Source organism: Schistocerca americana, chromosome 6 (genome assembly GCF_021461395.2).
Source record: "Schistocerca americana isolate TAMUIC-IGC-003095 chromosome 6, iqSchAmer2.1, whole genome shotgun sequence".
Classification (NCBI taxonomy): domain Eukaryota; kingdom Metazoa; phylum Arthropoda; class Insecta; order Orthoptera; family Acrididae; genus Schistocerca; species Schistocerca americana.
In genome coordinates this window covers 90022095-90039621 of record NC_060124.1, presented here as the reverse complement: position 1 = coordinate 90039621, position 17527 = coordinate 90022095, and the positions used below count along the sequence as shown (strand labels likewise).

The 17527-nt window shown below is 44.3% G+C and overlaps 1 protein-coding gene across 1 annotated transcript in view; it reads left to right on the top strand.

Annotated features, from left to right (window-relative positions):
• The window catches only part of LOC124619797 (pancreatic lipase-related protein 2-like), a 200383-nt gene that overhangs the window by 111243 nt on the left and 71613 nt on the right, over positions 1-17527 (top strand). Inside the window, exon 2 of the mRNA XM_047146388.1 lies at positions 15456-15604. Coding sequence (XP_047002344.1) covers positions 15562-15604 — 43 coding nt within the window. The 5' untranslated portion in view covers positions 15456-15561. The remainder of the gene's footprint in view (positions 1-15455; positions 15605-17527) is intronic.

Sequence of the window (17527 nt, the reverse complement as noted above, 5' to 3'; positions counted from 1 at the left end):
CATGTCCCTTTCATAATCTGAATCAGAAAGATGTATTTAGCACAGGCAAGAGTTAGCAACCGGAAATTCATCTGCAACTTTAGAAGCAGTTATTCACTCTTGTTTCGTCCCATTGTTCTTACCAAATACATAAAACTTAATTCGTTGTCTGCAGTGGTAAGCACAACAAATAACTGTTTTGCACTGAAAACAATTCAAAACATACCCTCAGAACAAGCGAATACAGTAATAACTGTAACATAACTCTGCTCTTAATCGTCAATCGCCGATAATAACTCACACTCGCCGGCCGTTGTGGCCAAGCGGTTCTAGGCGCTTCAGTCCGGAACCGCGCAACTGCTACGGTCGCAGGTTCGAATCCTGCCTAGGACATGGATGTGTGTGATGTCCTTAGGTTAGTTTGGTTTAATTACGAGGGCAGTTCAATAAGTAATGCAACACATTTTTTTTCTGAAACAGGGGTTGTTTTATTCAGCATTGAAATACATCAGGTTATTCCCCAATCTTTTAGCTACACAACACTATTTTTCAAGGTAATCTCCATTCAATGCTACGGCCTTACGCCACCTTGAAATGAGGGCCTGTATGCCTGCACGGTACCATTCCACTGGTCGATGTCGGAGCCAACGTCGTACTGCATCAATAACTTCTTCATCATCCGCGTAGTGCCGCCCACGGATTGCGTCCTTCATTGGGCCAAACATATGGAAATCCGACGGTGCGAGATCGGGGCTGTAGGGTGCATGAGGAAGAACAGTCCACTGAAGTTTTGTGAGCTCCTCTCGGGTGCGAAGACTTGTGTGAGGTCTTGCGTTGTCATGAAGAAGGAGAAGTTCGTTCAGATTTTTGTGCCTACGAATACGCTGAAGTCGTTTCTTCAATTTCTGAAGAGTAGCACAATACACTTCAGAGTTGATCGTTTGACCATGGGGAAGGACATCGAACAGAATAACCCCTTCAGCGTCCCAGAAGACTGTAACCATGACTTCACCGGCTGAGGGTATGGCTTTAAACTCTTTCTTGGTAGGGGAGTGGGTGTGGCACCACTCCATTGATTGCCGTTTTGTTTCAGGTTAGAAGAGGTGAACCCATGTTTCATCGCCTGTAACAATCTTTGACAATAAATTGTCACCCTCAGCCACATGACGAGCAAGCAATTCCGCACAGATGGTTCTCCTTTGCTCTTTATGGTATTCGGTTAGACAACGAGGGACCCAGCGGGAACAAACCTTTGAATATCCCAACTGGTGAACAATTGTGACAGCACTACCAACAGAGATGTCAAGTTGAGCACTGAGTTGTTTGATGGTGATCCGTCGATCATCTCGAACGAGTGTGTTCGCACGCTCCGCCATTGCAGGAGTCACAGCTGTGCACGGCCGGCCCGCAAGCGGGAGATCAGACAGTCTTGCTTGACCTTGCGGCGATGATGACACACGCTTTGCCCAACGACTCACCGTGCTTTTGTCCACTGCCAGATCACCGTAGACATTCTGCAAGCGCCTATGAATATCTGAGATGCCCTGGTTTTCCGCCAAAAGAAACTCGATCACTGCCCGTTGTTTGCAACGCACATCCGTTACAGACGCCATTTTAACAGCTCCGTACAGCGCTGCCACTGTCGGAAGTCAATGAAACTATACGAGACGAAGCGGGAATGTTTGAAAATATTCCACAAGAAATTTCCGGTTTTTTCAACCAAAATTGGCCGAGAAAAAAAATGTGTTGCATTACTTATTGAACTGCCCTCGTAGTTCTAAGTTCTAGGGGACTGATGACCTCAGATGTTAAGTCCCATAGTGCTCAGAGCCATTTAAACTCACACTCACGTATACATCCTTGTATTCACTCAAAAACACGATAGGTTATGGCAGTGGCAGGCTACTGATCGCCGGTATGGTCGGCTGTGACATCACCACCGCAGCTTCCTACTGCACACACACCCCATCCTCCCTGTCGTGTCTTATGCACTGCCGTATAAAAACGTGAAGTACCCAGAAGGGAAGAAGAAAACGAAATGAAATTTCACGAGTTGAGAGGATATTGATGCATTTTCAGGTATTATTAAATTAAGTCAAACTGAGTATGAGCCTATCTATTGGTACAGCACTGCACTCCCTCTGGCCTAGAAACATGCACTGATTGGTTGTATTTTCACCTGAGGCAAGCTGGTCCACAAATGTTGTAGCTGATCCTCGATACCCTGGACACTGGCACCAGGATGAAGTCGACACCTGAGGTGGCCCCACATGTGTTCCATTGGGGACAGATCTGGGGAACTTGCTGGTCATGGGAGTACCTTAGTGTCACGTACATAGTGCTGTTTGTGGACGAGCACTATCCTGTTGAAAAATGGCATCAAGATACTGTCACATGAAAAGTAACACAAGAAGACACAAGATACCCATGACGTGCAGTCTGAATTCCCTCAGTCACTGCCAGCTGTGGCCTGAAGTCATACCCAATGACTCCCCATACCGTCACGCCGGGATTAGGACGGCTGTACCTCTCCAAAACAGTGGACGAATAGGATCTGTTTACAGGTGGCCACCATAGTTGCCGACAATGGTCACCTGGGCTAATTCCTAAGTCTGGTTGCTCCTGGTCTCCACGCAATGGTGTGGGATGACACAAAATGTTATACGGAGTCCATTAGTTGTCCCCTGATGGCAGGTGCAAAAGTGAATGGGTCACAATGCATTTGCTGTACAACATGTTGATCCTCCCTTAAGTGGGCAGATGTAGTGGCTGGAACCCTTATGACGAGCATGCCTAACCTCACATTCCCACACAGTTCAATGTCAGGCCACTGTCACATCCCAATGCCGCACAAAACTGTAAATTGTAGAGCTCAATAAGCCCCCTAAATGGAGACCCATAATGAAGCCCTTTTAAAATTCTGTCAGGTGCTGATAACGCTGTTTCACGAGAGTACATGGCATCTCCGTTTCCTTAACAGTCATCACTCAACATCTGACGCTGTTCACGTCCATTACATAAGCTACCAGACATGATAGCAAAACTAAACACGATCGACGCTAACGCTCTCTGGTGGCTGTTCTACCTATCACAGAGAATTACAGCTTTAATCATTCGCATAACCACCGATGGTGTGTACACAGATAAGCCAAGACATTATGACCACTGCCCACTGCGAAGTTGGATGCCACCTGGTGGCATTGCGAGCAGTTCACGCAGTAACAAAAATATGTATGCGGAGCAGACAGGGACAGGGGATTACCCTAGCAAAGATATGGACTACTGAAGGTATGGACTGCAAACAGGAAAATCCATTGAGATGGAAATGAACGTTTGGCGTCATTGGCTGGGAGGCCCCTTATGGGGCAGGCCTTATTACATTCGACGCCACATTGGGCGACCTGCGCGCCGGATGGGGACGAAATGATGATGAAGACAACACAACACCCAGTCTCTGAGCGGAGAAAATCCCCGACCCAGCCGGGAATCGAACCCGGGCCCATAGGACGGCAATCCGTCATGCTGACCACTGAGCTACTGGGGCGGGCATCCATTGAGATAAAAGACTTTGACAAATGGCAGATTATTATTACGTAGAGCCCATGAACGAGTATCTCGAAAACAATGGTTCAAATGGCTCTGAGCACTATGGGACTTAACATCTTAGGTCATAGTCCCCTAGAACTTAGAACTACTTATACCTAACTAACCTAAGGACATCACACACATCCATGCCCGAGGCAGGATTCGAACCTGCGACCGTAGCAGTACCGCAGGTCCAGACTGCAGCGCCTAGAACCGCACCGCCACCACGGCCGGCTCGAAAACAATGAAGCTGGTCGAATGTTCAAGTGCTACTCCCAAGAGCAACTACAGAAAGAGGTAGAAAGACAGTGAAACTACCAATAGGCGCTAAATGGTTGGACGTCCACGACCCTTCACAGAATGTGGGGTTTGGAGGCCTGTCTGCTACGTAACGTAGGATAGATGGTGATCTGTGACATCTCTGCCGAAAGAGTACAATGGTGGTGCACGCACAAGCGTTTCGGAACACACCGTTCGTCTCACATTATTGAACATGGCAGACTGTCCCTATGTTCACATGTTGATCCAACGTCGTCAATTAAAATTGCAGTGGGCAACAATGGACTGCCAGGATTCGACTTGTCGGCTCTTCGGTTGAATCACATTTTTGCCACACTAGGTCGATGGTCGTCTCCACAAACGCCATCATCGAGGTGAACGGCGGCTCGAAATGTGCACCGCACCTCAGATGCAAGCTGGTGGGAGCAGTATTATGCTATGGGATACATTATCTTGCGCTTACATGGGACCTGTGGTAGTAATCGTCCGCCCCCATAGCTGAGTGGTCAGCATGACGGATTTCCGTCCTACGAGCCCGGGTTCGATTCCCGGTTGGGTCGGAGATCTTTCTCCACTCAGGGACTGAGTGTTGTATTGTCTTCATCATCATTTCATTCCCATCCGGCGCGCAGGTCGCCCAAGGTGGCGTCGAATGTAATAGGACCTGCACCAAGACGGCCGGACCTGCCCCGTAAGGAGCCTCCTGGCCAATGATGCAAAACGCTCATTTCCATTTTGTGGTAGTAATCGAAGATGCGATGACAGCTGCGAATCACCCTCAGCCCCTCATGCTTGATGTCTTTCCCAAAAGCGATGTCACCTTTCAGCGGTACACTCCGTGTTTCGGAGCCAGAAACGTGCTAAAGTGTCGGATCCCTGATATTAGTGATATGTTTCGCTGCTATTAAGCAGGTGGTCATAATGTTTTGGCTCATCAGTGTATGTGTACGAAGCTACATCTGACAATTTTTTCTGTTGCTTCACATTTTTTGTAACTTCCTGGCAGATTAAAACTGTGTACCAGACCGAGAGTCGAACTCGAGACTTTTGCCTTTCGCAGGCAAGTGCTCTACCGACTGAGCTACCCCAAATTGCGACACGTTCTCACAGCTCCAGTTCTGCCAGTACCTCGTCTCCTACCCCCCAAACTTCACAGATGCTCTTCTGCGAACCTTGGAGAATTACCACTCCTGAAAGACAGGATATTGCGGAGACATGGCTTAGCCACAGCCTCTGGGATGTTTCTAGAATAAGATTTTCACTCTGCAGAGGAGTGTGCGCTCATATGAAATATCCTGGCAGATTAAAACTGTGTGCCAGACCGCGACTCGAACTCGTGACCTTTGCCTTTCGCGGGCCAGTGCTCTATCAACTGAGCTAACCAAGCACGACTCACGCCCCGTTCTCACAGCTTTACTTCTGCCAGTACCTCGTCTCCTACCTTCCAAACATTACAGAAGCTCTCCTGCGAACTTTGCAGAATTAGCACTCCTGGAAGAAGAATATTGCGGAGATATGGCTTAGCCACAGCCTGGGGGATGTTTCCAGAGTGAGATTTTCACTCTGCAGCGGAGTGTGCGCTGATATGAAACTTCCTGGCAGATAAAAACTGTGTGCTGCACCAAGATTCGAACTCACGACCTTCGGTCGGTAGAGCGTTTGCCCCCGAAAGGCAATGGTCCCGAGTTCGAGTCCCGGGCGGCACATAGTTTTAATCTGCCATGAAGTTTCATATCAGCGCACACTCCACTGCATAGTGAAAATCTCATTCTGGAACCATCACATCTGGAATGCTCCGCTTAACCCACAGGAAGGACAGATAGAATAAATTGTGGAAAGGGGCCAAAATAAGGGGCTGTCAATTACACTCGAACATAAATTGTAGAAAGGGGCCAAAATAAGGGGCTGTCAATTACACTCGAACATACAACTTTACTATTTGATCGATAAGCACTGCTGCTGCCGCTCGCGGGCAGGCAAGGCAGCAAGTCAGTGACGACAGTAATGGAAAATTAACACAACGAGGTGGCAGTACGGTAAAAACAGCGTGTAAAATAAGAAAAGGCACGAACACGAGCCACACGCGGCTCAACATCTTTTGTCAGGCAATTTAGTAAGTGTGCGCTCAAGATTTCTCAGCGGATAGTGTCATCTGAGTCACTCGTGCCTGAGTGGCACTAACAAGGGGAGGCCGCCAATTGTGAAATTCAGATTCGATTCATACTGCGCATAATAAAAGCTCATGGCCAGAGGTGTAATGTGGCAAAGCACCAAGATGCACTTCTCAGCCGTTGTCGAGAAAATCGAGTTAAAAGAAACCGTTGCGGTGAAATACTCTCTACGATTATTAATTTTTCATAGCGTCGTGGCGCAGCGGTAAGCGCTCCGGGTCGTAATCTAAAGGTCGCCGGATCGAATCCTGCGCCATGCAACTTTTTTTTATTATTTGTTTTTTTGTAATGCAAATGTACATATATATATATATATATATATATATATATATAATTCCCGGCAATCAGTCGCAACAATTACGCATATAATAAGTTGTTGCAAGTCGTTTGTCGTGGAAAAATAAAACTTGAAATAAAACACAATATCACAAATAGTATTCAAGTGGATACAATTTATTGAAAAGTTCGGTATACACTCGCACATAATTAACAATTAGTGACCAGAAGTAGCTGGAGTATCGCACGAACCAGAGTGATAGTTATCATAGAAACATGGGAAGCAGAAAACAGTACGACATCGAGCACATCTGATAAACGATGCGTTTTTACAAGAACAATTGTTTTTTTAAATTATCTGTTGGGAAACACACCTGATTGACATTCTGAAAAAATTATTCTATCGTTCGTCAGGTTTGATGCATACCACGCGTATCGTATCATGTCGACAAAAATCGGAGAAGACAATTGATGATGGACGATGGATTGGAGATATATATATATATATATATATATATATATATATATATATATATATATATATATATACGTTAGGAACTCTAGTACCACCTCGTACAATGGCGACTGTCAACCAGCCGTTGCCATGAGAAAATGTATCGTTCAGATCAATACTGAAGTTAAGTCTACATCCACAAAAGACTGCAGGTCCATCTAGTAGAGAGTGTGCGGCGACAGATTTTATGGTATTTCTCTTCTTGTCAGCGGCAGATGTTGTCATTTCGACGTCTTCAATTGTTTTATATATTGTCTGTCTTGCACGGCGACGCTGCCAAGATGCCAAACAGAAGATATCGTCGCCGTGCAAGACAGACAATATATAAAACAATTGAAGACGTCGAAATGACAACATCTGCCGCTGACAAGAAGAGAAATACCATAAAATCTGTCGCCGCACACTCTCTACTAGATGGACCTGCAGTCTTTTGTGGATGTAGACTTAACTTCAGTATTGATCTGAACGATACATTTTCTCATGGCAACGGCTGGTTGACAGTCGCCATTGTACGAGGTGGTACTGGAGTTCCTAACGTATCAGGACTGGAAAGCTTTGTCGACCGTGACGTCATAGCCTACCGCACATACCATGTTTGTGAAAATGCAAATAAAGACTTTGGAAAATCCTCATATATGTCACCCTCACCCTTCTCCTTGTATACACGCAATAGACGTAAAATATCTGTTAATGAAACTGTATTTATATGGATTAAAGGTAAAGGTACATGTGAATATGTAAAATTTGTTGGAGACTATATATATATATATATATATATATATATATATATATATGTGTGTGTGTGTGTGTGTGTGTATGTGTGTGTGTGTATACATTTGAATTACAAAAAACAAAATTAAAAAAAATTGGATGGCGCGAGATTCGATCCAGTGACCTTCGGATTACGAAGCCAAGCGCTTACCCCTGCGCCACGACGCTGTAGATAACTATCAATCGTAGAGAGTATTTCACCGCAGCGGTTTCTTTTAACTGTCGATTTTCTCGACAACGGCTGAGAAGTGCATCTTGGTGCTTTGCCACATTACACCTCTGGCCATGAGCTTTTATTATGCACAGTATGAATCGAATCTGAATTTCACAATTGGCGGCCTCCCCTTGTAAGATGAAGCTGTGGTGGTGAGGCTGCGTGTGCTCGGCAGGCCCGGATCCGGAAGAGGTGGCCGCCCTGGGCGCCGAGTGGTCGCACCTGGACCCTGCGCAGTTCGGCGTCACGTGGGTCGTGATGCCGGACGGCGACAACAGGCCGCGCGTCGCCATGCTCACGCCTCCCGACGACACGTCGCGATTCTTCACGTCCGCCAGCGCCGACGACGTCGGCTTCCACCTCTACACCAGGCAAGCTCCGCCCTCTCCAGTTTAATGCATCCACAATGGTATCTGTAATCCGCAAATCGATGGGAAATCTGTGGAAGTGAGTACTATTCGTTGTACAATGCAGAAGGAGGAAAAAAATATGGAAACAATACAAAGACAAGTCATTACCGTTAACTTTAAATTGACAACAGCCTCAGTTGCAATGTTTACCTAGATTTACCTAGGTTTCATTTGGGATAACCCAACCTTCTGCAGAATAAAAGGAACTACGATTTGTCCATAATGGACGACGTCAAGAACTATAATAAAGTAATACATCGTCATATTGCAATAACTTATCTGTGAAACAGCTTCGGTCCCACTTCGCGACCGCAGTACGTCAGCAACAACAGAACTGGAAATGGCTATAGCCTCGAGAGCGCATGCGCGATAGTGTGTCACACGTACTTGTTAACACTGGTACCAGCATGTAGTCCTAAATTTAAAATTTTATGAATAACCAGGTGCGGCTAACGAAATTGAAGAGTACGTTATCCTGTAAGCCACAAAGATATATCGACTGTCTTAACATTTGTAATAATTTGTTGGACGTCAAAAGTGAAGGAAGCAATGCGTTTACTATTTTAAGCCAACCTCGAATATTCGGGCTAATCATCGAACTTGACCGCATGAGGAAAACTACGGGTTTGAAATACCAGATAATCCCAGCTATTGCCGGCCGGTGTGGCCGAGCGGTTCTAGGCGCTTCAGTCTGGAACCGCGCAACCGCTACGGTCGCAGATTCGAATCCTGCCTCGGGCATGGATGTGTGTGATGTCCTTAGGTTAGTTAGGTTTAAGTAGTTCTAAGTTCTAGGGGACTGATGACCTCACATGTTCAGTCCCATAGTGCTCAGAGCCATTTGAACCATTTGAATCCCAGCTAATCAGCAAACGGGAGTGCTAAAAACATGTTGGTAAGGGTATGATTATTCCCTAAAATTATGGCGGATGGAATAACGGTTAAAAACCTTCTAGAAAGTTTTTGTTTCGCAGCTACAGCTGGTCGTTAAGAAGGTTATTTTTGTCATATAATAAGTGTTTAAAAATTTGCAATTCTTCCAAAATATTCAACCTCGCACCCTTCACTTCGCAATGCAAGAGCTGAGTATTATCCGGAGGGTTGGGTGCGTGAGCCGTTTGCACTACAGCGAATGTCGAACCACGCGCGCCATCTCCAACTTTAGTTAGTAGATAGTGTCGGAAGTTCCATGCGGCTTTTCGCGGATGATGCTGTAGTATACAGAGAAGTTGCAGCATTAGAAAATTGTAGCGAAATGCAGGAAGATCTACAGCGGATAGGCACTTGGTGCAGGGAGTGGCAACTGACCCTTAACATAGACAAATGTAATGTATTGCGAATACATCGAAAGAAGGACCCTTTATCGTATGATTATATGACAGCGGAACAAACACTGGTAGCAGTTACTTCTGTAAAATATCTGGGAGTATGCGTACGGAACGATTTGAAGTGGAATGGTCATACAAAATTAATTGTTGGTAAGGTGGGTACCAGGTTGACATTCATTGGGAGAGTCCTTAGAAAATGTAGTCCATCAACAAAGAAGGTGGCTTACAAAACACTCGTTCGACCTATTCTTTTTAATTATTCATCAGAGTGGGATCCGTACCAGATAGGGTTGACGGAGGAGATAGAGAAGATCCAAAGAAGAGCGGCGCGTTTCGTCACAGGGTTATTTGGTAACCGTGATAGCGTTACGGAGATGTTTAACAAACTCAAGTGGCAGACTCTGCAAGAGAGCCGCTCTGCATCGCGGTGTAGCTTGCTCGCCAGGTTTCGGAGGGTGCGTTTCTGGATGAGTTATCGAATATATTGCTTCCCCCTATTTATACCTCCCGAGGAGATCACGAATGTAAAATTAGTTAGATTCGAGCGCGCACGGAGGCTTTCCGGCAGTTGTTCTTCCCGCGAACCATACGCGACTGGAACAGAAAAGGGAGGTAATGACAGTGGCACGTAAGGTGCCCTCCGCCGCGCACCGTTGGGTGATTTGCGGAGTATGAATGTAGATGTAGTAGGGATATGTTCCTTATATCTTGTTAGTAAGGCTCTTCCTGTTTGGCCGATGTAAAATTTCGGGCAGTTGCCACGTGTAATCTTGTAAACTCCGAATAATGACAATTTATCTTTAGGCTTTTTTAAAGTGTGAATCAGGTTCTTCTGCAGGCTACTATTAGTAGAAAAAAGTCGATATATCTTTGTTCCTTACAGGATAACGTATACAGTATCGTTAGTCGCTTCTGGTTATTCATAAAATTTTAAGTTTAGGAGTACATGTTGGTACCAGTGTTAACAAGTACGCATGACACACTATCGCGCATGCGCTCTCGAGGCTATAGCCAGTTCCAGTACAACATCCGTTGCTGCCGTACTGCGGTCGTGAAGTGGGGCCGAGGCTGTTTCCCAGATAAGTTATTGCAATATGGCGATGTATTACTTTATTATAGTTTTTAGTTTTTGACGTTTTCCATTATGGACAAATCGTAATTCCTTTTATTCTGAACTGAAACCTAGGTAAATCTAGGTAAACATTGCAACTGAGGCTGTTGTTAATTTAAAATTAATATTTGTACAGTTGCTGACAGGGCTGCGAAATGTTGAAAATATTAAAAAGCCATTACCGTGCCTAATATGGTGTAGAAAAGCCGTTGGTTGGCATGCACTTTCCATTCGTCTCAGGATGGATAAATATAGGCCCTGTATGGTTTGCAAGGGAATCTTATATCATTCCTGCTGCAAAATGGCGGCAACTTCAAGTAACGATTATGGAGCGCAATAGCGGTCACAGGCCCTTCTCTCCAAAGTGGTCTACTTCTCTCCAAAGTAGACCACTAAAGCTCAGTAATTTGAGATCTGGAGACTGTGGTAGCCAGAGGAGATACGACAATTCATCCTCGTGATCACAAGGCCATATTCCCTGACTTCCGGAAAGCGTTTGACTCGGTACCCCACTGCAGACTCCTAACTAAGATACGAGCATATGGGATTGGTTCCCAAGTATGTGAGTGGCTCGAAGACTTCTTAAGCAATAGAACCCAGTACGTTGTCCTCTATGGTGAGTGTTCATCGGAGGTGAGGGTATCATCTGGAGTGCCCCAGGGAAGTGTGGTAGGTCCGCTGTTGTTTTCTATCTACATAAATGATCTTTTGGATAGGGTGGATAGCAATGTGCGGCTGTTTGCTGATGATGCTGTGGTGTACGGAAAGGTGTCGTCGTTGAGTGACTGTAGGAGGATACAAGATGACTTGGACAGGATTTGTGATTGGTGTAAGGAATGGCAGCTAACTCTAAATATAGATAAATGTAAATTAATGCAGATGAATAGGAAAAAGAATCCTGTAATGATATTACTGCATTAGTAGTGTAGCGCTTGACACAGTCACGTCGATTAAATATTTGGGCATAACATTGCAGAGCGATATGAAGTGGGACAAGCATGTAATGGCAGTTGTGGGGAAGGCGGATAGTCGTCTTCGGTTCATTGGCAGAATTTTGGGAAGATGTGGTTCATCTGTAAAGGAGACCGCTTATAAAACATTAATACGACCTATTCTTGAGTACTGCTCGAGCGTTTGGGATCCCTATCAGGTCGGATTGAGGGAGGACATAGAAGCAATTCAGAGGCGGGCTGCTAGATTTGTTACTGGTAGGTTTGATCATCACGCGAGTGTTACGGAAATGGTTCAGGAACTCGGGTGGGATTCTCTGGAGGAAAGGAGGCGTTCTTTTCCTGAATCGCTACTGACGAAATTTAGAGAACCAGCATTTGAGGCGGACTGCAGTACAATTTTACTGCTGCCAACTTACTTTTCGCGGAAAGACCACAAAGATAAGAGAGATTAGGGCTCGTACAGAGGCATATAGGCAGTCATTTTTCCCTCGTTCTGTTTGGGAGTGGAACAGGGAGAGAAGATGCTAGTTGTGGTACGAGGTACCCTCCGCCACGCACCGTGTGGTTGATTGCGGAGTATGTATGTAGATGTAGATGTAGTCCTGGACAACGGAAATGTGAGAACAGTGGCCTGTCATCTTGGAACACAGAATCACCTCTGGGGAACAAACATCGTGCCATGGGATGGACCTGATTAGCCAAAATGGTCACATCATCCTTGGCAGTACCACGATCTTGCATTGGGGCCCATGTAATATTATATGGCTGCCCATATCATCACCGAACCCCCGTCTTGTTTCATTCTTATAATGTAAATTCGGCCAATAGATGTGACAATGTGAAACAAGACTCATCCGACAAAATGAATTCCTTCTATTACTCGCCCTGCAATTCTCTGCTTATGCAGCTCCCTTCATGTTGTTTTGGTGCTGACAGGGTTCGCGAGTGTGAGATTCACATATGCGGTGAGTTCTGCAGCTGTCGTCCTCTTATTTGTCGTCTCAATCCTGTTCAATGACCGTCTGTCGCGATCAGTCAACACACACTCCGCGCTGCGTCAAATAGAGGATTATGTTTTTCCTCTTTACCTGTATATGGTATAAGTCTTGGATACGGCGCCTTTTGCAACACCAAACACTTCGGCTACCTTAGTTACTGGATCACCCAAGATACGAGCACCAACAATTTGGCTACGTTTGAATTGACTCAGTCCGATATAATGCAGTCACGGCAATACAGAATACTATTCTGATCACGACCGACGCTTGCAACATATTGAGGACATTGCACAAGTCTTTATTGTGATCAAATACAACGGCGACGCCTGCAGGCTTAACTAGCATCGAATTTATGTTCAAGGATACTTTCTCGCGGTTTTTGCGTATTTTTGACCAACCTCCATATATTATAGTTTCTGGGTAGCGTAGTTGTTAATTACCAATTTTTTTCTGTACACTCTCTACGGGATTGATGTGCATCCTCGCATCGTTTTCTGAACATCATATCATGAAAGAGAGTCTTTGAGAGTGGAACTAGTCAAGTTATACATTAACAGACTGAAGCAGCTACTGCCGGCAACAACTGTAAAATGTGCTGACAACAAATTATGTCTAGTGCTATAGGAAAAGGTGTAAATATGGACACCCTCTTTTATTTTTGACTTATAGGTACCCTCTTTTGTAAAAATTCTAGATTTTGTACCTCCATTAACAACTACAAAAAGTTAAAAAATTATGACAGGCGAAACAATGATTTTTATCCATTATTTCTATTCGAAAACAAAGATTTACAAAAAGATTGTAAAATGGAACTTAAAAAAAGGGCGTGCAAATACGGGCATCCACCAAAAGTTGCAAGAAATCTTATGAAATATTTTAATGAAGTGGAGTAAAACAATACAATACGGTAGACTAGTCTACGTTTATGCATGAAATTTGAAATTATTTACAGTAGTCGCAAACGTAAGTAGCTCCTTCAGCGCCAGCACAATCTAAGTGTGCCCACACCTCTCCTCTCCTGTCTTGAGAGTACTTTTTGTCAACAAAGATGCAACTTGCATCGCTTGAGTCTAGTGTATCCCCATCCTTCACATCAAGGTCATTATCGCTGCCAACAAGGTGAGGGCTGCAGGAGCCTGAAGAGTCCAATGATAAATCAGATAGTTTTGTGGAACAAATTTTCTTTTTTGGAAGGCCTTTGGATTTTGCACCTCTGTCCGCTGGCCGGCCTCTAACCCCAGAGAAACTCAACGACCTCTTCTTGAGAGCACTTTTGTCGAGCGACTGACAGCCAATCTTTGTATGGCGTTCCAGTGATGTGGCAGGCGGTTGCTGCTCTTTTTGTCCCCGCGTTGTGGTTCTCTTCTTAGTGTTGGGGACAGGAGATATGCCGAATGGTGAAACTGCATTTATTGAAGTCCCTAGAGAACTTCCCGGTGTTTCGATGGCTTCATCAACTGGCACAACTAGAGTTTGATGTGACTGTACATCAGGATAACTCTAAGAAGAAGCAGATGAAGTCGATGGTCCAGAGGTAGCAAGTAGAGGAGCATGTGATTCAGAAACATTAGGTCTATGCTTCACTGTGGAGCAAGTTTTTCCTGCAACCTACTCAGCAGCTATGAAATCAGCGTCGGTGAAGATGTAACGGTTCAAAGGGTATAACCCAGTTAAGGCTGCAGTTTGTGGGTGCAAAGTGGGGAAGTGAGATGATAGTCACGTGGTGTTCTTTTGCCAAGTCAGTCACATCTGGATTTCGAATGTGGCTATAATGATCATCCAAGATGAGGAGAATAGGCCTTTCTTCAGTCGGACATGTTTTCTCAATAAAGTGAACGAACCATTCTGAAAACAAATTGTTTTGAAACCATCCTGAAGGATGGGCTACACCAATTGCACCAGGGAGCAGCCTCTCATTAGAGCTTGGGACATGTTGGTTCTAGGATCTCTAATAAACTTAACGCAGTTACTTCACTTGTGTCCATTATTAGACACATATTTGTGTTTTGTGCGTCAGACGTACCGAGTGCAGCGCAGTGTAATAAAACAATAGTGAAATTTCCATATAGTAAAACAATGTCATCATCAAATTTGGTACAGAATCTTGGCTTTGGAATTTTTTTCTGTAGGCGGAGATGAATGTTTCTACACCATGTCGCTTACTTTGCGCTTCGTACTGATGGAGCCATGTTTCATCAAAGGTTACTATACGAATGAGAAAGTCTTAACCTTCCTCCTCAGAACGATTGAAATATGATTTCCACATTTCCAAATGTTTCTGTTTGTGTCTGTGAGTTCACGTGGTACTCAGTTGCACAAATTTTACAATGGCTTACAGATTCGTGGACGGTTGTCAATGCTGAACCATGGCTAATGTTCAGTTCATGTGGAATATCCTCAGTTCTGGCACGACGATCGTCGCTGTTCCTGTCCAGTTACGAACTGGATGGCCTATCCAAATCTTCGTCACAGACAGATTAACGTCCACTTTTAAAGCGATTTATTTACTCGTAAAGCTTTCACTCACTATGACAGCTATCATCATACTGCAGATGCATTCTGTGAGTAATCACAGCACCGATAGTTCCTTCAGAATAGAGATATCGAACCGCTCCCTTCATTTCTACCTCGTTGTACAGGGACAACAGGGCAACCATAATAAAATGGCCCAAAGATACTATGACTAAAGCTGTCCACCGATCAGGCACAGTTAATCCACAAGAACAACGATGAGGTTAAGGTACTTGATTGTTGAGAAAGTGCTGTCAACCAATGGAGAAGAAAAAAATTGCCTCAGCTTACTGATTCGCCTTTGTGCATCCAGAGCCAGTGCTGGAGCTCGGCTACATAACGGCTTTGCTCGCAGGAAGAACCGCCACTCGTCGCAGCGGCTGGTGCCTGGAGATAAGAAGCGCCTCAGTCACAGCCCCTTCGACCCGGAGAAGGAGACGAAGTTCATAGTGCACGGCTGGATGTCGTCGCTCAACAGCACCACCGTGCAGAACCTCAAGGATGGTGAGTTACCACTGCTGCCATCTGCTAGACGCCACAGTGAACTGGCCCTGCCCCAGTGTCCGCTGACTCATATGACAGACCAGTGCTACTTGTTCTCTTGGAGCTTCTCTTCCCATGCACTCTAAGCGAATGCCCAAGTTTCTGCAGTGTGCCAAACAGTCCAACGAGAGAACTCAGTCATCAAAAACGTTTCCATAGGAGCCGGATAAAATAAGGCGAATCACCACAGGATGAAGTTAGAGTTACTTTTGGCATCCAAAACGGCATGAACGTTTTTGGTGACTGACACAGAAAAACCCTGAATGGTGGCTTCTCAGAGCTCATGCCTTTCCACTAAAATGAACAACTGCCAAACGAACGGGAAGATAGATTTGGGTTTAACATCCTGATGACAATGACAAGATCATTAGAGATAGACCACTACTTTCAGCTGGAATAGAGTAGGAAAGCAAATCAGCCTGCTCTTTGAAAGGGATTATCCAAGCTCTCACCTTAATGGGTTTTAGGAAAAACAGATTTTTGAAATATAGATATATAGACTTTTCGATTAATTACACAATTGCTACCGATTTTTGTGACATATCAGACATCAAATATCGATATTTTTATGGATCACATTTTCAGATGTCAAAGAGAGTGAAAAACTTGCTAGGTTTGAAACAGGAAACTCTTGTAATCTGTTGTTGTTAATTGATGCACAAGTTTTGTCTAGAATTTTGTTGAATTTTTGTAAAATTAATACCTTCATTACATTTAATTTAAATAAAATTATTAGACTAGATTGATTGATTGATAAACCCTTATAAATTAATAAAAGTATCAAGAAAGAAAGTATTCTGCAGAACGTAGCTGAAACAAGGGATCAGTTGATGGGACACATCCTGAGACATCAAGGAATGGTCTGTTTGATGATGGAGGCAAGTGTGATGGTTAAAAACTGTAGAGGGAGATAAGGCTTGAGTACAATAAGCAGCCTCAAATGGATGCAGGCTGGAGTAGATATGCAAAGATGAAGAGGTTTGCACGGAGAGACTAGTTTGTAGTGATGTGTAAACCAGACATTAGAGTGAAGAGTATATTCTGTTGTTTGCAAGGCATTGTTCAGTCCGCTAATTGGAGAGGATTTTCTTCCTGTGCACACAACAGTTCCTTTCCAAAAAGATGATGTGTGAAAGCTGTGCCTTAAGAGTATCTCCTTTCCAAAGAGATGATGTGTGAAAGTTGTGCCTTAAGAGTATCTGTTGACTGCATGTGACTGTAATTAGTGTGTGAACAGCGTGGTGTCATATTTCTGCTGTGTGATGTGAGAGAAGTGAGAGAGTGAAATCCTATGCTGGCAAATAGCCTACTGGTCTCGAGTACTACCATGAAGACTGCCCTACTTAATGTATACATATGACGAACATCTCCATAACAGTGTACATGTTTCCAGTTTATGTTACACTGCAGAGAGACCAGAAACTTAAGCCAAGACATTGGCGCCAACATGAGCGATCAGGAAATTTATGCCACCAATTCTCTTCCACTTTACTGCCATATACCGGTGGTGAAAATTTCTTCCACCATCAGGATTCGATGCGAGTACCTCCGCCATTGCATAGGTGTGTGTTAGCATTCTCAGCTATGGAGGAGGTTTCAAATTGAAAAAGACAACAAAAACAACATTTGGCAGGATATCAGAAAACTGCGATAATCTGTATCCAGTACCAGTAGAAGTACATAGAAAATAAAATCGTGAAAGCCCAATATATCTGAGAAATATGTCACGATTGTCAATGTTGCGGCAGTTTTTTTAATTTACCAGTCATTTACATAACCCATAATAGGGGTGGGCTAGCGGAGTCCAAATTGCCACTCTTTAGCCATTGGATGATATAATTTGCAGTTTGATGTAAAAAATTAAATTAAATATAATAACTCATA